At 35.3% G+C, this 23,646-nt stretch overlaps 1 protein-coding gene across 8 annotated transcripts in view; it reads left to right on the top strand.

Moving 5' to 3' along the window:
• DDHD1 (DDHD domain containing 1) overlaps nt 1-23,646 on the top strand; it is a 118,429-nt gene that overhangs the window by 55,529 nt on the left and 39,254 nt on the right. For 2 of the 8 annotated variants that reach the window (XM_024231929.3, XM_024231927.3), the window contains exons 2-6: nt 4,062-4,235; nt 4,865-4,885; nt 11,685-11,786; nt 14,335-14,463; nt 15,851-15,998. In XM_024231929.3, coding sequence (XP_024087697.3) covers nt 4,062-4,235; nt 4,865-4,885; nt 11,685-11,786; nt 14,335-14,463; nt 15,851-15,998 — 574 coding nt within the window. The remainder of the gene's footprint in view (nt 1-4,061; nt 4,236-4,864; nt 4,886-11,684; nt 11,787-14,334; nt 14,464-15,850; nt 15,999-23,646) is intronic. The other 6 variants (XM_024231932.3, XM_054530665.2, XM_063715850.1 and 3 more) reach the window with 3 other exon arrangements.

Raw genomic sequence — 23,646 nt, 5'->3', positions numbered from 1 at the left:
CTATTTCTTTGTCTCCTGTTTTTGCCTAATTAGCTTTTTAGTGAGCTCTCTTTACTACCTAATTGGTCTGGTGTGAGCTAAGTTGCAAGCCCCGTGTTTAAAGGTGGATGCGGTCACCTTCCCAGCTAGGCTCAGGGATTCTTAGTCAGCCTAGAAAATCCAGCTAGTCCTGTCTCTCAGCACGATCTCAGCTCACTGCAACCTCCGCCTCCCGGGTTCAAGTGATTCTCCTGCCTCAGCCTCCCAAGTAGCTGAGACTACAGGTGTATACCACCATGCCTGGCTAATTTTTGTATTTTTAGTAAAGATGAGGTTTCACCACGTTGGTCAGTCTGGTCTCAATCTCCTGACCTCAGGTGATCCTCCTGCCTTGGCCTCCCAGAGTACTGGGATTACAGGCATGAGCCACTGTATCCAGCCACAATTACAAGTTTTAAATTGGATGCTTTTCTGATTGGTGTGATGAAGACTCCAGCCATCCTGCTCCATCCTGCCCAGGATGGGAGTTATTCCTTTGTCTAGGATATGCAGCTGTTTATGCCACTGGTCCATTAGTCATTTAGTAGCTGTCTTGGTTATCAGATCAACTGTGGTGGTTTTGAAGTGCTTGTGTTCAAGTTACCTTTATTTTATTTAATAATGGCTCCAAAGTGCAAGAGTGGTAATGCTAGCATATTGTTATAATTGTTGGATTTTATTATTAGTTGTTGTTAATCTCTTATTGTGCCTAATTTATAAAGTAAGCTTTATCATAAATATGTATATATTGCAAAAACATTATAAGGTTCAATACTATTTAAGGCTTCAGGCATCCACTGGGGGTCTTGGAATGTATCCCCCACAGACAAGGGGGGACTACTGTATATTAATTACAAGGTGCTCGTGGAGAATAGATTCAAATAAAAATCTAATAAGAGCCATTGATAAAAGGAAGGAAAACAACCAAGAGAATGTAAAAAGTAGTTTAAATTCAATACAGGCAAAAGAAGACCTAACATACTTAAAATTGGAGTCCCTGAAGAAGAAAAGCAAATCACTAGAACAGAACTAATTAAACCATAACTCAACACTTTTCAGAAATAATAGGAAATTTCAAATTTTACATATTAAAAGGCCCCATCATGGACAGATTAATACAGAACAGCTCTGAGTCATAGCCTAGTAAAACTATTAGATTTTAAAGACTTTTTTCCTGGGCCTCTTGAGAGGGGAAAAAAGATTATATTATTAATAAAATCAGGCTGACATCAGATTCCTTAAGAACAATATATTTTTTTTTTTTGTCTCACTCTGTCACCCAGGCTGGAGTGCAGTGGCATGATCCTGGCTCACTGCAACCTCTGCCTCCCAGGTTCAAGTAATTCTCATGCCTCAACCTCCTGTAGCTGGGATTATAGGAATGCACCACCATGCCCAGCTAATTTTTATATTTTTAGTAGAGATGGGGTTTTGCTGTGTTGGCTAGGCTGGTCTTGAACTCCTGGCCTCAAGTGATCCACCTGCCTCGGCCTCTCAGAGTGCTGGGATTACAGACATGAGTCACTGCGCTTGGCCTAGAACAATATTCAAAGGAAGGCTACAGTAGAGCACCATTTTTAAAAACTCGAAGACATAAAGCACAAACTAGCCAACCTGTCTTTAGAGTATCAGATAAACAGTTTGAACACACAAGAATTTAGGAAATATGTGGTGATAATTTACTATATTTAAATGTAGATCCAAGACTTAAAACAGTGTTGGGGACATAGATGTAATTTTTATATGTTCTGACAAAGTAAAAAGAATAAAACTAAAAATAAGTGGGTCAACAAAGAGAGAATTAAGATTATTGTCCACAATATAGGTAATAAGTGAGAGTCATACAATACCTTTTAAATGGATTGACCAGATATTAAAAGGTAAAGTAAGCAAAAAGTCGATTTGGGTTACTCTAAAACACACACACATACACACACACCACCACCACCACCACCACAGGAGAGAGAGAGAACCACTGGAACAGAAAATTAAAATTTTCCTAACTACCAAAAGAAAGTACAAAAAAGCAAAAAATAGCAGAAATACCACATAAAGGAAAAAAAAGAATAAGTATGAATAACAAACATGGTAACTATAATATAGAGTTGAGTTCAAATATGTCAATCATTAGTAAACATAAATGGGCTTAACTCATCTATTAAAATAAAAAGATGTTCAAATGGCTTTATAAAGCAAAACCCAATTCTATGCCTTACACAAGAGACATATAAAACAGTGATTCCAACCATCAAAAATAAAGGAATGTATATGATATTACAGGCAAATGGAAAAAATAAGAAATCAGGAGTTTCCATTTTGCTAAACAAAGTAGAATCCAGGCAAAAACTATTCAGCATGACAGAGTATATTTATAATGGCTAAAGCCATAATTCACAATGAAGTTATAATATATTTTTTAGTATCTAGGTACCAAATGACACAGCAAACATCTAAATATACCAGAATCACTATAGCAGAATATAGGAGAATGCAAGTAGCAATAGAAACACATAATAGAAAATTTTAAATACGTCACAGTACAAATCTGGTATGACAAGATGTCTCAAAATCATCTAGTATATTTCTTGTCTCAAACCTAAAGTTAGCCATTTTTTTCAAGGACTCTTGGTTTCTTTTAATGGGAAATGATATTTATAGTTCACAATCTTTATATTAGGAGTTTTCACTTATACTGGGTTTGTCTTCAGTTCTAGGCCTTTACTAGGACATTTTTTCAAAGAGAAAATATATCGTTAGTCCATACTGAAGTTTTTAATTAAAATTTATGATTACAAGCTTTTTTATTTATTTGATTTTTATATTTGTATCTCTTTTGTCTTATGCTTAAAATCTAGGTTCCTAATGATATTAATAAAATTAATACATTCATCTTAACCTACAGTTTCAAATTAGTAATACAAATAGTATTACTAACAATATGGTTATTGCAAAAGGTTTAAGATGTTTGCAGTTCTTTTTCTCCATACTTTATTTCCAAATATGTATGTACAGATGATGGAGTTTTAAATTCACTTGAAATAATTTCTCTTTATGTGATTAAACCACCAGCATTCTACATAATTAGATCCATTTGTTTCATTTTGCTTTTTACTTTTAGGGTTTTGTTATTTTTATTTTATTTTTGCTTTATTAAAAAATTGTTTTAAAGAATTCAAGACAGCTTAGCTGACAGTTGTGGTTTATTTTAAATAACAACTAAAAGTCTTAGGTTTCTAGGGATAGTGTTTCATCAAAAGTTAGCCAAGAAAATTTTTCTTGATTTTTTTACCTAAAGTAGATGAAATATTTACTAATATAATAGTTTCATTTATCCTGTATATGTACTAGAAGCCTCTAGTCTCCAAGGCAGCTCTAAAAAGTGCCACACACTACTACCACACACACTATTTCTAAACACTATTCTGGATTTTATATTAATATTTTCTAAGACATTGGACCTATCATCAGAGCCTTGCATGAAACTCGTTTTAACAAACCCTTAGCCTACTAATTTTGGTTACTCAGGGTCTCAATTATATACATAGCTGCTCGTCTATTTTTCTAGTGCTAAAGTGATTTTTAGGCATAATAATTTAATATAAGTAAAAATATATGCTATAGAATATGATACTCTGGCTCAAAATCTGGATTTTACAACTTTAAATGGGCCAGGCGCAGCAGCTCATACCTGTAATCCTAGCACTTTGGGAGGCCAAGGTGGGCGCATCTCTTGAGCCCAGGAGTTTGAGACCAGTCTGGGTAACACGGCAAAACCACATCTCTACCAGAATAATATAAAAATTAGCCTGGAAGGTCAAGGCTGCAGTGAGCTGTGGTCACACCACTGCACACTATCCTGGGCAACAGAGCAAGGTAAGTATCTCAAAATAAATAAATACAAATAAAAGTTTAGATGATTGTATTGGGTCATGAAAATCTGTTTTTGTGACAGCAGTAGCAAAATATAAGATTGTAGATACTATGTCTCTTTTGGGGAAGCTGAATCTTAAAATGTGTATAATTCTGTGATTTCTCTTTTTCAGAGGCTGATAAAATACCAGTAATGCGTGGACAGTGGTTTATTGATGGCACTTGGCAGCCTCTAGAAGAGGAAGAAAGTAATTTAATTGAGCAAGAACATCTCAATTGTTTTAGGGGCCAGCAGATGCAGGAAAATTTCGATATTGAAGTGTCAAAATCCATAGATGGAAAAGATGGTAAGATCAATTGATACATTTAATATATTCTAAAAACCAAGTAAGTTGTTGATAAAGTTTAGAGTAGTTTGTAAATTTGACATAATAATTCAGGAGATTTAGAATTAGAAAATTTGATTTTTTTTAAACATTTGATTATTCTAGAATTTAAAAATTAACTGCTATAAATATCTGAACTATCTCAATTTTTATTTTAATATGTATGGTAAGTGTCATGATATTAACACAGTTTACTATAAATGTACAGATTGTTACAGTGCACTCCCTATTTAATCTTTTTTAGTAATTTTTTAGTTATCAAAGGAAATTGAACTTTACCAAAAAATTCCTTGTCGTTATATCAAGACAAGTTTCATTAATATTTCAATGTTCTTTTCCTGAAGTTCAAAAAAAAATCTTTAATTATCTTTGTGTATCTCTCGGCTATCCCCTATAGAGAACCATATCAAGTTTTAATTTGAAACAATCTACTCCTTACATTTCTTTATTCAGCACTTGCATATTTTTGTTAGTTAAAAATACTGTATAGTAGCTAAGATTACCACGTTTTCACTGTGTGTCTAAATCTTGAGTAAACTTCAAAATATGTGGTAAAGTTAAAAATACTTCTATTGTTCCATTTACTGCAGGCAGTGGGATCAACTATTCTGGTGAGTATAACTGTACAGGTAGATTAGAATTTGTAGATTTGTCTGAAGTTTTTCTTCTAAAAGCGTTTCTTCATCCATGCTAGCCTTTATTTGGGAGGTTTCTTGGCAAGCTGTACTGAATCTAGTGAATTAAAATATTAATTGATTTTTTTCCCTTCCCTTCCTAAAACATCTCTAAAGCAGAAAAACTCAATATTGATCAGGTAATTTACAGAATGAAGCTTGAAAAAAACAAATTATGTGGTTGGAAGTAATTGTTTACATAACATAATTAATGTCAGCAGTAAGCTTTAAGTTGGCAGGGGAATTTTTTCTTCTTATTGTTAGTAACACTCCATATTTTTTCTCTCTTCCACTCTTTGCTCTCTCTTACCTCTCTGAACATATGTATACATTTGTCACAAGCAAGGAAACTGTGTAGTTTAGCTTATATCAAATTAAAATATCATTTGCATCTAGTTGATTAAAAGTCTACATAACTGAGGAAACTTGTGACTTCTGAATAAATTAGCAATTAAAGCTAGCAAATTTATATAATAATAGTTGTCTGTTATGTGCCAGATACCATACTCTGGAAATTCTAAATATATTTTCCTAATCTATAGAATCAAATATGTCCTTATTTCACTGTAAAATTTAAGCTAAAGGTTCTTACATATCAATAAATAAGGAGCAGCCCAATATAAGAGCTCTAGGTATGTTTCTACAGATTGCCATATAATACTTTGTTCTCCTTATAGTAAAAATAGCAAGTTTTATATATCTGTGATCTTATGGTAGTGACTGAAATATTTTATAACTTCTCATCACTATTGGTCAGAATAATTTCAAAAGTCTACTCCATAGTATTTGAAGGACAGACCTTTTATCATAAAATAATCTTATTGCCATTGGAAACGTCTGAGTTCCAGATTTTTTTTTCCTTCTATTAATTCCCCTAAGTCTTCTGCCTCAAAAATGTCAATTTCACCATCACAAACCCAGTTTAGCCACCTGAATTTCTTATTATTAACACATGAAAAAAATCCAGGAGCTTGGAGGAGAAAGAGGATGAGTATGAAAAATACAAGTAGATGGTTCCCCTTTCTCATTCTGTGTTCAGAACTTTTTTTTTTCCATTTGCTAAGTCATCCTGTGGAGATTAATCATCAGCTCTGTTTCTTCTCTAGATTCTGCCTGTTTCTAATCTTGTTTTTACTACAATAAAAATTAGAATTTAATATGTCCTTTTTACTTCTGCTTCCTGCTTAAATGCGAAATGTAGCAAGATACTTCAGTTTTTCTCAAAGTGTTTGAATTTAAATAAGACTGATGTAAGAAGATGGTTTGTGTGAATACATTTTTTAGAATGTCTTTGCGTATGTGTATGTGTGAGTGTATATATCAGTTCTAGGGTAGCAATCTCTAGGATATTGTAATATTTTTTGTTATCTTTATGGATATACATGGAGTAGTAAAATTTTAATTAGTAATGGAAAATTATTAAATTATTAGAACACTTTTGCATTGTAATCTTTCAAAAGATGATTCTTTGAGGTTCATTAGAAGAAAATTTTTTTTTATAATGTACTGTGGCATATAAGATTCAGCATGTTCTGTTATTAGCAAAGATATGTTCAACTGAACATACCTTTGTCATAATTTTTGGTCACTTTATTTTTATTCAGTATTAAGCATATATTTATATCTTGTGACCTCTGACTTTGAAAATTATGGGAAATTGTGTAGTACATTTGAAAATAATAACAAGTCTTAAGGAAAGAACATTTGCTATCCAAAAAGCTACCATTGTTGGAAAAATAATTCAAACTTTTAACTACAAAGACTAAAAAATATAATCTTTTTAATTAATTTACTGTTACCTCTAAGCTTCTGAAATTTTATACTTCATTAGTTTGAGGGAGGAAAATACCCTTTCCACCTAAATTTTCTCATGTATAAAGCCTTGACTGTTCATATTGTCAGATTTTGAATGATGCCATGTGTAGTAATGTGGTAGGCACTTTTGTGAAAGAAATTGACGAGGTTTCTACCCTCAAGGAGTTTTAAGCCTATTAGAGTAGACAAAGCCAACAGATGAAAACAGTTACAAAAGAGTAAGTACAAGAAGACATAGTATTAGACAGTCAATATTACATAGTCTGAAAAGATATTTGGAATAAAGTGAGTAGATAATCACAATGCGGTGGAATTATTCACAAAAGGCTTTCTGGAAAAACCTCATTTAATAATTTAAAACATTTTAAAATACTATATTCAGGGATGTTTATTAAACGCTCTAGGGAATATCAAAGAAACTAATAGTTCTTGCCTTCAGGGACATTAAAATAAATAATAATTCCTTTTTCTTCTGACCTTGGCTGTTTGGTTAGGGTTGTTCTTGCCACAAACGGATTAGCTGTACATTCGTCCCTTGGTATTTGTGGGGGATTGGTTTTAGGCGCCCCCTACCACCACCAGATACCAAAATCTGAGGACATCCAAGTCCCTTTAATAGAATGGAGTGGTATTTGCACATGACCTATGAGCATCCTCTTACATATTTTATTTTACTTTTTGGAGACAGGGTCTTTCTCTGTCACCCAGGCTGCAGTGCAGTGGCATAATCACAGCTCACTGCAGCTTCTAACTCCCGGGCTCCAGGACCCTCCCACCTCAGCCTCCCAAGAAGGTGTACACTACCACACCAGGCTATTTTTTTTTTTTTTTAATTTTTTGTAGAGACAAGGTCTCACTATGTTTCCCAGTCTGGTCTTGAACTCCTGGGCTCAAGTGTTCCTCCTGCCTTAGCCCCTCAAAGTGCCAGGATTACAGGTGTGAGTCACTGTGCCCAGCCCTCTCTTGTATATTTCAAATAATATCTAGATTATTTATGATACCTAATACTATGTGATGCCATGTAAATAGTTGTATACTGTGTTGGTTTTTTATTGATAATATTTTTTATTTTTGTTTTATTGTTTTTTTCCCAAAATATTTTTGGTCTGTGGTTGGTTGAATCTGCAGATAAGGAGTGCCAATTGTATTTAATTTTTTCCTCCTTATTAACTTTCCTTACTAATCTCAAAATGAGCATTGAATTAAAAAAAATGAAAATTTGGTACACTGTGTAACTCTTTGTAGCATACAAATAAAGATAACCCACAAAAAGATAATGACTTTGTGATTTAGATACTTTAATCTAAATTTAGTTCTGTGTGAGAGTTAAAGTGAAAATTGATTTTCTTCTTACCCTACCTCCTGGGCTAGAAAATGTTTAGCAGTTTAACAAATGAAAGCCTGTTGTTTCACTTGGGATGAAACATGAAAATAGAAATCAAGACGTCAACAAGTAATTTGGTAAACATTAATACTTAAATCTACTGCTGGATTAGTGTTTCACTCATTTTACATCTTATTTATCCAAACATGTGTAGTAATCAGTAAAAAATAGGTTGAACTGAATGGGTAAGTGCAGCACATCACCCTGCCCAAAAAATGAGTAAACTCATTTCAATCGTGAGAAAACTTGTACTGAGGGTGATTCTACAAAATAACTGACTGACTAGTAGTCTTCAAAAGTGTCAAGGTCATGAAAGACAAGTAAATATTGAGGAATTTGTCACAGAATAGACTAAGGAGACATGACAACAAAGCGCAATGTGGTACCCTAGATTGGATCGTAGAACAGAAAAAGATACTAGTGGAAAAACTAGAGAAGCCTGAATAAAGTCTGTATATTAGTTGATAGTATTGTACCACTGTTAATTTCTTAGTTTTGATAATTATACTATAGTTATGCAAGATGCTAACATTAGGGGAAGCTGGATGAAGGATATGTCATAGCTCCCTGTACTATTTTTGCTATTTTCTGTTAAGTCTAAAATTATTCCAAAATACAAAGTTTAAGTCTAGTAGAGGAATTAAAATGAAATACTAAAAAATATTCAGTTAACCCAAAATAAACCAAGAAAAAGGAACAGAGATACAAAAAACAGATGGGACAAAGAGAAAAATAAATGGAAAAATGGCAGACCTATTCACCCATATCAATAACAACAAATATAAATATATTTGTATATATAAGATAATTAATACTCCAATTAAAAGGCAAAGTGACAGATTGTTTAAGAACACAAGACCTGACTATAAAAATCACAGATAAATTGAAAGTAAAAGATTGGAATTTTTACTGTTCCAGGTAATTTCAGGTGCCATAGCAGCACAGGTGTTGGTGTCTCTAAAGATTTATGACATTTAACAAGTTGGTGGATGAAGTATGTACTCCTATCCCTGTAGCTGAATAAATATACCCCATACTGTGAACATAGCATTTCAAAGCTCAATTAAAAAAAATGGAGGGGTGCTCACCTTCTAACTAGCTTTCCTCTTCTTCTCTCTTTGGTGACTAAGAGGATTCCCACCTTCTAGCTTTTACTGATTACTTAATTTTTATAAATTTATCTAACTTTATTTCTCTGAGGTCCAAGAAAGATTGCCAGGAATTTTCTCATTATAGTTGGCAGGTTAGAGATGTGTAAGACTGCTTCCCTGGGGTTGGAATTTTTCAGGTTGCCAGCTTTTCTAAAGGGAAAAGTTAGTTTTTCTGTTGTAGGAATTAGTATGTCATCAGCAGCAGTAACCCTCTTTTGTGATACTCTTGTGCTTTCAGAATTATATAGTGCAGAAAGTTTCTTTAAGATATAGTAAGGAAATTTATTGGAAATATTTTTAGTATTTTAAATCTTTTTCATTGCTATGTAAGACTTTAACATATTAAAATTTTTATTAAATGTTAGCATTAATAAATTAGCATTTGCAGTTGTGTTTTGAGCTTATGCATCTTTTGCTAATACTATGTAAGAATTTCTAACTAAAACTTTATTTTAAAGAAGAAAATTAAATAGTGCTTTCTGGCACTTGAATTTTCTTTAACAGTGATCTTTGTTTGGATCGATAGTAAACTCTTTTTTTCCTCTACTGTACTTATCATAGTACTCCTGATTCTGTGCTTTGGGTTGAAAAAGTTAAGCTCTGTATGCTACAGGATGTGTAATAAATAAAGCAAATGGCTTTCAAGTGAAAATAAGAATTACATTTGAAAAGAAAGAACCATGTCTGTTTAATTTTGTGAAAATGTTTTAAATATGTTTCTCTGGAGGATGAAAAAATATTTTTTCTTTGTTTCTCTGTGTATAGGGGTGTTTGTCTTTTTTTTAATCCTTAAATTATACTATTCTTTTAGAAAAGAAAACCTTCGTTTGTGTATCTTGGCTAGCTTTCTGAAAGCGTTTACATAATTTTAAAACATGGTCAAATGGTCCATACATTTCTCATTTTGTTCTCTTTTAATATTTAATAATATAGAATTGGTTCACATTAGTTTTACTACCAGATCTACAAAATCTGTGTGTTTCAAGCAGTAAAGTCTCAAGTTTGTGTCAGTTTGATTTACTTTGATATATTAGCATCTTTTTCCTAATGAATTTTTTGTTTAAAACTGTTTCCTGGTCTAAGTGGTACATCTGCTCCTCAGTAACTGACCAGAAGGCACATGAAAGAAGAAACATTTTCAGTGAAGAAAATTGCATCAGTTGTCATTTTCTACCTCTCTGTGACAAGGAAATGTTTTTATAATCCTGACGTAGCACAGCTTTTAGTTCCAGTTTATAGTTTTTATAGCCATCTAATTACATATAGATATAGTTATTGTGTCTTGTAAGCATTTCTCAATTACTTTTATTACACAAATCTTTGCATATACTACATCTGCATATTCAACAGATTTGTTACATTTCTAGTATTATAAAACAGGAATTAAATATTTTTGTATTTGAGCAGTATTTAACCTTTGAATGTCACATTAATATAGAAGGGAGTGAGGATGAAAATCAAATGTATTTGAACATAAATTTGAGCTAATCATAAAGATTCTGTAATTTATTAACTGGTGAGAAACTAATTTGTAAGGTTCAAGTTCAAGTGAACTTTTAAATAATTGCTTACTTAAAATATAAAGAAATTTATATAACTACCAAAATTTGACAGGGAAAATGTTGACTTTAAGGTTATCTACTGATTTGCCAAATATCAGGTCTATGCCTAGCTTTACTCTGTGTTGTCTATTTAGTGCTTACAAGTTGTCACAGCATACATTTTTACTAATGACATTTTTCATTGTTTTATTACAGTCTTTTCAAAAGCGAAGCTAAAAGCAGAGCTTCCAGTTTGATTTTTGTTTTTTAGTAAAAGTTTTGTTTTTTAAAGTCTTTTAATAACTTGAATGGAGTTGAGAAAAGAATTTTTTTTTCCTCTAAGGGAAGGTTCCATTATACTTCAGTAGTGGGAAGCATCTAGTAGAATGTATGCTGTGGTATCTTCTCAGAAGGTTGCATTAGATATGTAAAATGTTATTTATTGCATTCTCAATTTGTACATCAGTTGTTGGCTATGTCAGTCACAAATTTGGTGAGAGTAAATAACCTTAGTGTTGTAAAGATGGAGTTTATAAATCTCTTAGCGTTTGAAAATGTTATGTTCTTTTTTAAAAATTCTTTCTATGCAAAGACATTAAACATGAGAATCACAGTTTTTAATAAATTTAGATATCATTTGCCTTTTTTCTTTCAGTAACAGCAGCTATTTGATAAACATTATGCTAATGTTTTGCTTTACTGATTCTTAGAAATCATAAATGAAGCATTTAGAATAATGTTTTTCAAATACAACTCATTTTTTAAAGTTAATACTAGAACAAAAAGGCAAAATGGCAAATCTCATTTAAAATTTACTTTGAAGCTCAGTGTTTTTGCTTTCTTAGTTGTCTACCACCTCCCTCCCTTCTCCCTCCCTTCTCTGTTCAAATGGAGAAGATATAAGGAGAGTACAGATGCGGCAGGTCTTAAACGAAAGCGTTCCCAAGGTACAGTAATTGTAGTTTTATTTCTCCATGTAGTTATATTCCTGGCTTATAGTATTCAGTTGCATTTAAAGCATAGAAATTATTAGTTTTTTTTAAATGTGTCCATTGTATTAGTTTGTTTACTGCTACTTTATTATGTGTATAAATATTGGTAAACAGTGTGTATAGTCCAGTAACAGGATATTCAGATGTTCCCCAACATTAAAATGGTTTAAGATGATATGTGGATGATTTAAGGAAGAAAATAATTTTTCTGGCTTAACACTCATCTCTAAATATCTTGGTCTCATAGTTTAACGTTTTAAGCATCAGTTGCTCACAACTATTTTAACAAAAATGTGGTTTAGAAACATATAAGAGCTTGAAGTAGTGGCATGGATCAGATATGTAATTAGAAAAGTGATTGTTAAACCCTTGCAAAGATTTTTTTTAGTTTATGAAAAGTTCTTTTGTTTAAAAAGCTGACCTTATACATTAATTTCTTTGGAACTGAACATATAATTTATGTTTATTATGTTAATTGAATCTTGATCTGGTGTACAGTGTTAGTAATGTGCCGTGGCAGGTAAGTAAAATATAAATTGGTTTTTCATAAACTTCTGAAGTTGCACATTTAATATAACTAAGAAGTACAATTCCTCATAATGTACTTGTATCCTAGTAGGGAATAGATTATCATAAAAATGTCTTATGATCATACATCTTGACCAGAGCTATGTCTTTTTATATTTAGCTTGAGGTTATTTTCAGCCCATCTTTAAATCAGAAGGGTTAGACTCTGCCAGTAGCTAACTCTGTGGCAGGTCAGTTTGTCTCTTTGTACCTCTGTATTTTTGTAAGTAAAATGGGAGATAATATTTTGCCTTGAAAGAATTTTAAGGAAATAAATCAAGCATAGTGATTTGAAGGTACTTAGCTTTCTGAAGATGGGTATGTTAATTTTTCCTACCTATATACCAGAGCTATAAAGGAAAAGCTTAAGGCCCTCAAAACATAAGAATTATCAAATTATGAATTGATGGATATGTTATATCAGTTTCTTCACTACTTCCACAAACATTGCTGTATTTGTGGTATGTGCCAGACACTGTGATAGGACATTCTGTTTGGTGCTAGGGATATAAGAAATGATCAAGACACATCCCCTGGCTCCTGGGGCTTATGAATTCCTAAAGAAAATAGGTTTGGAATTTTTTTAAGGCCTCATTTTCGCCAAGCATATCCCCAGTTACAGAAATGCAGCAACCATACTGATTTTTTTTTTTTTTTTTTTTTTGTGACAGGATCTCTCTGTGTTGCCCAGACTAGAGTGCAGTGGCATGATCATAGCTCATTGCAGGTTTGACCTCCTGGGCTTAAGTGATCCTCCTGCCTCAGCCTCCCAAGTAGCTGGAACCACAGGCACATATCACCATGCCCAGCTAATTTTTTAGTTTTTTTTTAAGAGACGGGGTCTCATTATTGTTGCCCAGGCTGCTATCAAACTCCTGGGCGCCAGTGATCCTCCTGCCTAAGCCTCCCAGAGTGCTGGATTACAGGCATGACTGGCTGCACCCAGCCAACCATACTGATTTGAACATCATGGTAGAAAAACATTTCCTTAATTTTGTATTACTAAAATATCTTTCAATTTTGGATTTCTGCTATGATGAGCAATATCCAGTAATTATTGGCTTTACTATCCATTCCAAAAATACCTCATTTTCTAATAGATTATTTTTTTCCCAGTTTAAAGGTAAATTTTTTCCCCTCTGAGTCTTATTTTGTCTAGCACTTAGTGAAAAAATTTTTTTTTTTTTTTTTTTAATATTTTAGACAGTCTTGCTCTGTAGCCCAGGCGGGAGTGCCGTGGCGCGATCTCGGCTCACTGCAAGCTCCGCCTCCCAGGTTCATGCCATTCTCCTGCCTCAGCCTCCCGAGTAGCTGGGACTACAGGCGCCCGCCACCGTGCCCGGCTAATTTTTTTTTTGTATTTTTAGTAGAGACGCGGTTTCACCGTGTTAGCCAGGATGGTCTCGATCTCCTGACCTCATGATCCGCCTGCCTCGGCCTCCCAAAGTGCTGGGATTACAGGCGTGAGCCACTGCACCTGGCCACTTAGTGAAATTTTTACAAATCCTTTGATATTTTTAGTAAAATCAGTAGAAGAAACTGAAGTTAAGTTGCTCTGTCAAAGCTATTGAGGGCTTGAGGTATATATGCCTTAGACCCAATGAAGAGTCAGCCACATCACCCGGGAAAGCAGTTGTTTAATTATCAAAACACATAGAAGCTGTATATTAGAGGTTAAAATTATGATAGTTAAGTCACTCAATGGTTTAAAAAGTTGCCATGCCCTGTAGCAGGATTAATCATTTATAAAATAAAGTCCCTATCCATTACTTTCTTCACATAACTTTTTTTATGTGAAATAGTGTTTTATTGAATTAAGTTCCATATCTGAGTTTGTTAGATAACATATTGATTTTAAAATCTGAGTGTTATAATTTTTCAAACAAATAAAGTTTGTCTTGGAGACCTTCAAATTAGCTTTTCCTTTTTGCAATAGCTGTTCATAGTTTCAAGTTGAGTCGAAACCATGTGGACTGGCACAGTGTGGATGAAGTATATCTTTATAGTGATGCAACAACATCTAAAATTGCAAGAACAGTTACCCAAAAACTGGGATTTTCTAAAGGTAATTGTTAAATATTACTAGAGCTTATCAAAATTTTGGGAATCTGACTTTTTCTCTTATATTCAAAATAGACCATTCATATTCTGTTTTTAGTATGTTTTAAATATATTAAATTTAGTGACAGATTCCTTTTTAAATGAAACTTTTATTAAGCTGATCGAGTTGACATGTGTTCATCAAGGAATAATTATATATTTAGAATGATTTGACAAAATTAATAAATATCTTTTATACTTCTAAAAGCACAAAAGCTGTTAAACCTAAAATGTGGCAGTTGAAATATAGTGTCAAGGAAGATGAGGACTGAAAGTTTTCCATTGTATTTAGTGACCTGGAGGTCACTGGTGACTTAGATGGATTGATGGGGCAGAAACCAGATCGGCATGGGTTGAAGCATAAGTAGAAGGTGAAGCAATGGAAGCAATGAGAATAGACAACTCTTTTTTTTTCTTCTTCTTCTTTTATTTTTAAGATGGGGTCTCACTCTGTCCCCCAGGCTGGAGTACAGTGGTGTGATCATAGCACATCATAACCTGGAACTAATTCCTGGGCTCAAGCAATCCTCCAAACTCAGCCTCCTCAGTAACTAGGATTACTGGGATGCATCACCATGCCCAGCTAGTTTATTTTTTTGTAGAAACGGAGTCTCCTTACGTTGTCCAGGCTGGTCTCAAATTTTTGGGCACAAGCCATCCTCTTGCCTTGGTCTCCCAAAGCTCTGGGGTTACAGGCTTGACATACAGTGCCTGGCCTGACAACTCCTTAGAGAAGTTTGACTAAATGAATGAAAATAGAGAATGATACCTGGGGAAGATGTGAGAGCATTGTCAAAAAATAAATGTGAAAAGAATTTTAAAGTTTGATAAAATTTTTATATCCTATTTTAAAATTTTAATTTCATCAATAAGTGTGCTTTGAATATCTTTTTATGTTTATTAATCAGTTATATTTATTTTCTGAATTACCTCCCATAAATTTAACTTATTTTGCTATTTGAATGGTTGTCTTTACTTTTTAATTAGTAAGCTCTCTTTGTATACTTAAGTAATTATGTGTTATATTTTGCATATTTTTTTCCAGTTTGCCATTTCTTTTTTCCTGATATTTTATTATTATAATATAGAAGCTTTAAATTTTTATATATTCAGTTTGTCCTTCTTTCCTTCCATTTCTTTCTCTTTATGGTTTCTGGCTTTGGTGTTGTGTCCAGTTCACTTTATATCACAGCTGATCAATATATACCTTCTTACAATTTTTATTTCCTCCCCCACAGCCAGTGAAATTTTTTCATAATATTCCTTTTACTTCTTTTTTTTTTTTTTAACATATTGTGGGAATGCTATTTCTCAGATTAAATAGTAAACTTAGAATTATAATTTTTCTACAGTATCAAGTAGTGGGACCAGACTTCATAGAGGTTATGTAGAAGAAGCCACATTAGAAGACAAGCCATCACAGACTACCCATATTGTATTTGTTGTGCATGGCATTGGGCAGAAAATGGACCAAGGAAGAATTATCAAAAATACAGCCATGTAAGTTCTTTGATGAATACATTCTATATCTAATCTAGAATCCAAACTTTCATCCAGGGTATAAGAGATATTAACAGTATACTAATTCCACTGTATGTTCCTCCAGTGCCAACTATTCTAATACCTCTTAAGTCATAGATCAAGTATCTGGACCAAATTTTGAGAGGGATTATGTCTACAGGTTGATGACAGTGTTTGATCTTTCTCCCCACAGTATGGAGAAGAGGGATAAGGAAGCCTTTTTTAATCTAATTATATTAAGTTAATTTATAATCTAACGTTGAAAGCAGGAAAAAGATGTAGTTTCAAGTTACATCTTACTCTCTGAACTTCAGAAACTAAGAATACTGCAAAGCTGCACAACTCTAAAAAGGCTAAGAATTAGCCAGTTAGCAGCTTAACCTATCCGATTAATTGCTACCCAAGGAAACTGAACTCTGAATTTTATGTGGAAAACAGTGGATTATTTACCAACACACCAGACAGGTTATTTACCTCATTAGTTTATTTATATTCAGCTTTATCCTAAAACTTTTTAGGATGTTTTAGGGGGTATATGTGATATTTGCATGTTTCAAAAACGTTAACAACTTTGTTAAAAGGGCATGTTAGGATTAAGTGTTCCACCACAAATTTGGCTCTGAGCTAGCAACAAGTATAAAGAAAAATATAATCAGTTATAGATGATGCCAAGAGAACAAGTCTGTTGTTGACAAGCCCAGTTTATTTGATTCTGAGGCTTATAAAGCCTTGAGTCCTTATAAAGCAAACAGTGTATGATACTAGGAAGTATGTCCTCAGCAACACCTCTATAATAATAATGCAGTGCTGAGTTTTATTTCACTTTTTATTGTAACATCTCTTAATGCCAGCTAATGGATTAAAGTAAAAATACAACTTTTTTTTTTATTATTATACTTGAAGTTCTAGGGTACATGTGCCCAACCTGCAGGATTGTTACATATGTATATGTGTGCCATGTTGGTTTGCTGCACCCATTAACTCATCATTTACATTAGGTATTTCTCCTAATGCTATGCCTCCTCCATCCCCCCACCCTGGTGGGTCCCGGTGTGTGATGTTTCCCACCCTGTGTCCAAGTGTTTTCATTGTTCAGTTCCCACCTATGAGTGAGAACATGTGGTGTTTGGTTTTCTGTCCTTGCGATAGTTTGCTCAGAATGATGGTTTCCAGCTACATTCATGTCCCTACAAAGGACATGAACTCATCCTTTTTTATGGCTGCGTGGTATTCCATGGTGTATATGTGCCAAATTTTCTTAATCCAGTCTATGATTGATGAACATTTGGGTTGGTTCCAAGTCTTTGCTATTGTGAATAGTGCCGCTATAAACATACGTGTGCATGTGTCTTCATAGTAGCATGACTTATAATCCTTTGGGTATATACCCAGTCATGGGATGGCTGGGTCAAATGATATTTCTAGTTCTAGATCCCTGAGGAATCGCCACACTGTCTTCCACGATGGTTGAACTAGTTTACAGTCCCACCAACCATGTAAAAGCGTTCGTATTTCTCCACATCCTCTCCAGCACCTGTTGTTTGCTGACTTTTTAATGATCACCATTCTAACTGATGTGAGATGGTATCTCATTGTGGTTTTGATTTGCATTTCTCTGATGGCCAGTGATGATGAGCATTTTTTCATGTGTCTGTTGGCTGCATAAATGTCTTCTTTTGAGAAGCGTCTCTTCATATCCGTTGCCTACTTTTTGATGGCGTTGTTTGATTTTTTCTTGTAAATTTGTTTAAGTTCTTTGTAGATTCTGGATATTAGCCCTTTGTCAGTTGGGTAGATTGCAAAAATTTTCTCCCATTCTGTAGGTTGCCTGTTCACTCTGATGATAGTTTCTCTTGCTGTGCAGAAGCTCTTTAGTTTAATTAGATCCCATTTGTCAATTTTGGCTTTTGTTGCTATTGCTTTTGGTGTTTTAGACATGAAATCTTTGCCCATGCCTATGTCCTGAATGGTATTGCCTAGGTTTTCTTCTAGGGCTTTAATGGTTTTAGGTCTAACATTTAAGTCCTTAATCCATCTTGAATTAATTTTTGTATAAGGTGTAAGGAAGGGATCCAGTTTTAGCTTTCTACATATGGCTAGCCAGTTTTCCCAGCATCATTTATTAAATAGGGAATCCTTTCCCCATTTCTTGTTTTTGTCAGGTTTGTCAAAGATCAGATGGTTGTAGATGTGTGGTGTTATTTCTGAGGCCTCTGTTCTGTTCCATTGGTGTATATCTCTGTTTTGATACCAGTACCATGCTGTTTTGGTTACTGTAGCCTTGTAGTATAGTTTGAAGTCAGTTAGCATGATGCCTCCAGCTTTGTTCTTTTTGCTTAGGATTGTCTTGGCTATGTGAGCTCTTTTTTTGGTTCCATATGAACTTATAGTTTTTTCCAATTCTGTGAAGAAAGTCATTGGTAGCTTGATGGGGATGGCATTGAATCTATAAATTACGTTCGGCATTATGACCATTTTCATGATATTGATTCTTCCTATCCATGAGCATGGAATGTTCTTCCATTTGTTTGTGTCCTCTTTTATTTCGTTGAGCAGGGTTTGTAGTTCTCCCTGAAGAGGTCCTTCACATCCCTTGTAAGTTGGATTCCTAGGTATTTTATTCTCTTTGAAGCAATTGTGAATGGGAGTTCACTCATGATTTGTCTCGTCTGTTATTGGTTTATAAGAATGCTTGTGATTTTTGCACATTGATTTTGTATCCTGAGACTTTGCTGAAGTTGCTTATCAGCTTAAGGAGATTTTGGGCTGAGACAACGGGGTTTTCTAAATATACAATCATGTCATCTGCAAATAGGGACAATTTGACTTCCTCTTTTCCTAATTGAATACCCTTTATTTCTTTCTCTTGCCTGATTGCCCTGGCCAGAACTTCCAACACTATGTTGAATAGGAGTGGTGAGAGAGGGCATCCCTGTCTTGTGCCAGTTTTCAAAGGGAATGCTTCCAGTTTTTGCCCATTCAGTATGATATTGGCTGTGGGTTTGTCATAAATAGTTCTTATTATTTTGAGATATGTTCCATCAATACCTAGTTTATTGAGAGTTTTTAGCATGAAGTGCTGTTGAATTTTGTCAAAGGCGTTTTATGCATCTATTGAGATAATCATATGGTTTTTGTCTTTGGTTGTGGTTATGTGATGGCTTGTGTTTATTGATTTGCGTATGTTGAACCAGATTGCATCCCAGGGATGAAGCCAACTTGATCTTGGTGGATATGCTTTTTGATGTGCTGCTGGATTCAGTTTGCCAGTATTTTATTGAGAATTTTTGCATCGATGTTCATCAGGGATATTGGTCTAAAATTCTCTTTTTTTGTTGTTGTGTCTCTGCCAGGCCTTGGTATCAGGATGATGTTGGCCTCATAAAATGAGTTAGGGAGGATTCCCTCTTTTTCTATTGACTGCAATAGTTTCAGAAGGAATGGTACCAGCTCCTCTTTGTACCTCTGGAAGAATTTGGCTGTGAATCTCTCTGGTCCTGGACTTTTTTTGGTTGGTAGGTTATTAATTATTGCCTTAATTTCAGAGCCTGTTATTGGTCTATTCAGTGATTCAACTTCCTCCTGGTTTAGTCTTGGGGGAAGGTGTATGTGTCCAGGAATTTATCCATTTCTTCTAGATTTTCTAGTTTATTCGCATAGAGGTGTTTATAGTATTCTCTGATGGTAGTTTGTTGTATTTCTGTGGGATCAGTAGTGATAATCTCTTTATCATTTTTCATTGCGTCTATTTGATTCTTCTCTTTTTTCTTCTTTGTTAGTCTTGCTAGCGGTCTATCAATTTTGTTGATCGTTTCAAAAAACCAGCTCCTGGATTCATTGATTTTTTGAAGGGTTTTTTGTGTCTCTATTTCCTTCGGTTCTGCTCTGATCTTCTTGCCTTCTGCTAGCTTTTGAATGTGTTTGCTCTTGCTTCTCTAGTCCTTTTAATTCTGATGTTGGGGTGTCAATTTTAGATCTTTCCTGCTTTCTCTTGTGGGCATTTAGTGCTATAAATTTTCCTCTATACGCTGCTTTAAATGTGTCCCAGAGATTCTGGTACATTGTGTCTTTGTTCTCATTGGTTTCAAAGAACATCTTTATTTCTGTCTTCATTTCGTTATATACCCAGTAGTCATTCAGGAGCAAGTTGTTCAGTTTCCATGTATTTTGCGGTTTTGGGTGAGTTAATCCTGAGTTCTAATTTGATTGCACTGTGGTCTGAGACACAGTTTATTGTCATTTCTGTTCTTTTACCTTTGCTGAGGAGTGCTTTACTTCCAACTGTGTGTCAATTTTGGAATAAGTGTGATGTGGTGCTGAGAAGAATGTATATTCTATTGATTTGGGGTGGAGAGTTCTGTAGATGTCTATTAGGTCTGCTTGGTGCAGAGCTGAGTTCCAGTCCTGGATATCCTTGTTAACCTTCTATGTCGTTGATCCGTCTAATATTGACAGTGGGGTGTTAAAGTCTCCCATTGTTATTCTATGGGAGTCTAAGTCTCTTTGTGGGGTCTCTAAGGTCTTCCTTTATGAATGTGGGTGCTCCTTTATTGGGTGCATATATATTTAGGATAGTTAGCTCTTCTTGTTGAATTGATCCCTTTACCATTATGTAATGTCTTTCTTTGTCTCTTTCGATCTTTGTTGGTTTAGAGTCTCTTTTATCAGAGACTAGGATTGCAACTCCAGCTTTTTTTTTTTTTTTTTTTTTTGCTTTTCATTTGCTTGGTTGGTCTTCCTCCATCCCTTTATTTTGGGCCTGTGTGTGTGTCTGTGTGTCTGCACGTGAGATGGGTCTCCTGAATACAGCATACTGATGGGTCTTGTGCAAATGTCTATCCCATTTGCCAGTCTGTATCTTTTAACTGGGGGCATTTAGCCCATTTACAGTTAATGTTAATATTGTTATGTTTGAATTTGATCCTGTCATTATGATGTTAGCTGGTTATTTTGCCCATTAATTGCAGTTTCTTCCTAGCATCGATGGTCTTTACAATTTGTCATGTTTTTGCAGTGGCTGGTACCATTTGTTCCTTTCCATGTTTAGTGCTTCCTTCAGGAGCTCTTGTAAGGCAGGCCTGGTGGTGACAAAATCTCTCAGCATTTGCTTGTCTGTAAAAGATTTTATTTCTCCTTCACTTATGAAGCTTAGTTTGGCTGGTTATGAGATTCTGGGTTGAAAATTCTTTTCTTTAAGAATGTTGAATATCGGCCCCCACTCTCTTCTGGCTTGTAGAGTTTCTGCCGAGAGATCTGCCGTTAGTCTGATGGGCTTCCCTTTGTGGGTAACCTGACCTTTCTCTCTGGCTGCTCTTAACATTTTTTCCTTCATTTCAACCTTGGTGAATCTGACAATTATGTGTCTTGGAGTTGCTCTTCTCGAGGAGTATCTTTGTGGTGTTCTCTGTATTTCCTGAATTTGAATGTTGGCCTGCCTTGCTAGGTTGGGGAAGTTCTCCTGGATAATATCCTAAAGAGTGTTTTCCAGCTTGGTTCCATTCTCCCCGTCACTTTCAGGTACACCAATCAAACATAGATTTGGTCTTTTCACATAGTCCCATATTTCTTGGAGGCTTTGTTCATTTCTTTTTACTCTTTTTTCTCTTAACTTCTCTTTTCGCTTCATTTCATTAATTTGATCTTCAATCACTGATAACCTTTCTTCCCCTTGATCAAATCAGCTACCGAAGCTTGTGTGTGCGTCACGTGGTTCTCGTGTCATGGTTTTCAGCTCCATCAGGTCATTTAAGGTCTTCTCTACACTGTTTATTCTAGTTAGCCATTCATCTAATCTTTTTTCAAGGTTTTTAGCTTCCTTGCGATGGGTTCGAACATGCTTCTTTAGCTCATAGAAGTTTGTTATTACCAACCTTCTGAAGCCTACTTCTGCCAGCTTGTCAAAGTCATTCTCCATCCAGCTTTGTTCCGTTGCTGGCGAGGAGGTGCAATCCTTTGGAAGAGACGAGGTGCTCTGGGTTTTAGAATTTTCAACTATTCTGCTGTAGTTTCTCCCCATCTTTGTGGTTTTATCTACCTTTGGTCTTTGATGATGGTGATGTACAGATGGGGTTTTGGTGTGGATGTCCTTTTTGTTGATGCTGCTGCTATTCCTTTCTGTTTGTTAGTTTTCCTTCTAACAGTCAGGTCTCACAGCTGCAGGTCTGTTGGAGTTTGCTGGAGGTCCACTCCAGACCCTGTTTGCCTGGGTATCACCAGCGGAGGCTGCAGAGCAGCAAATATTGAAGAAAAGCAATTATTGCTGTCTGATCATTCCTCTGGAAGCTTCGTCTCAGAGGGGCCCCGGCTGTGTGAGGTGTCTGTTGGCCCCGACTGGGAGGTGTCTCCCAGTTAGGCTGCACAGGGATCAGGGACCACCCACTTGAGGAGGCAGTCTGTCCATTCTCAGAGCTCAAACGCCATGCTGGGAGAACCACTGCTCTTTTCAGAGCTGTCAGAAAGGGATGTTTAAGTCTACAGAAGTTTCTGCTGCCTTTTGTTCAGCTATGTACTGCCCCCCAGAGGTGGAGTCTACAGAGGCATGCGGGCCTCCTTGAGCTGCGGTGAGCTCCACCCAGTTTGAGCTTCCCAGCCGCTTTATTTACCTACTCAAGACTCAGCAATGGCAGATGCCCCTTCCCCAGCCACGCTGCCGCCTAGCAGTTTGATCTCAGACTGCTGCGCTAGCAGTGAGTAAGGCTCTGTGAGTGTGGGACCCGCTGAGCCAGGCGCAGGATATAATCTGGTGTGACATTTGCTCATACTGTTGGAAAAGCACAGTATTTAAGTGGCAGTGTCTCAATTTTCCCAGTACAGTCTGTCACAGCTTCCCTTGGCTAGGAAAGGGAAATCCCCAGACCCCTTGCGCTTCCTGGGTGAGGTGATGCCCCACCCTGCTTCGGCTCGCCCTCTGTGGGCTGCACCCGCTGTCCAACCAGTCCCAGTGAGATGAACCAGGTACCTCAGTTGGAAATGGAGAAATCACCTGTATTCTTCATCCATCAAGCTGGGAGCTGCAGACCAGAGCTGTTCCTATTTGACCATCTTGAAACAGACCTCACAATTCAACTTTTTAAAGAAAAAACCTTGTCGCATAGTGCCAGGCCAACCCTGATCCTTTTCAATCTCCATAGCTTATATTACAGGAATCTCTTCCCTCTGATCCTGATTTTACTCTCTGATGAGTTATATATTACTTCCTGTGATGTTTATATTTATATGTTAGTATGCAGATATTTTGCTTGGATATCTAGGAACCTGAGAACTAGGTTTACTTGTATATTCTCTCTGGAGCCATTGATAAATAAGAAGGTATCAGATTGATTTCTTTGAGTACAAGTGAGGGAAATCCTAACCCAAAAAGGCTTAAGCCAAAAGCAGGATTTAGTAACTCATAAAACTGAGGAGTCTAGGAGTCATATTGCCAAACAAGTCATCAAAATCCAGTTTTATCTGCTCTATCGCCTTCATTTTGGGGCCATTATCACACATCTCCTTTGATTCCAAATGTGATTTATATAATCTTGTGTTCAAATTCAGAAAGAGTAAATCTTTTTTTCCAAAAGTCCCAGCTAGTCTATGCATTTCAGTGACTAATGATGTTGATCCAACTTCCTGAATCTATGTATGT

This window comes from Pongo abelii, chromosome 15 (assembly GCF_028885655.2).
Source record: "Pongo abelii isolate AG06213 chromosome 15, NHGRI_mPonAbe1-v2.0_pri, whole genome shotgun sequence".
In the NCBI taxonomy this organism is placed as follows: Eukaryota; Metazoa; Chordata; class Mammalia; order Primates; family Hominidae; genus Pongo; species Pongo abelii.
Note: the sequence above shows the minus strand (reverse complement) of the source record. Positions and strands in the feature narration are given on the sequence as shown.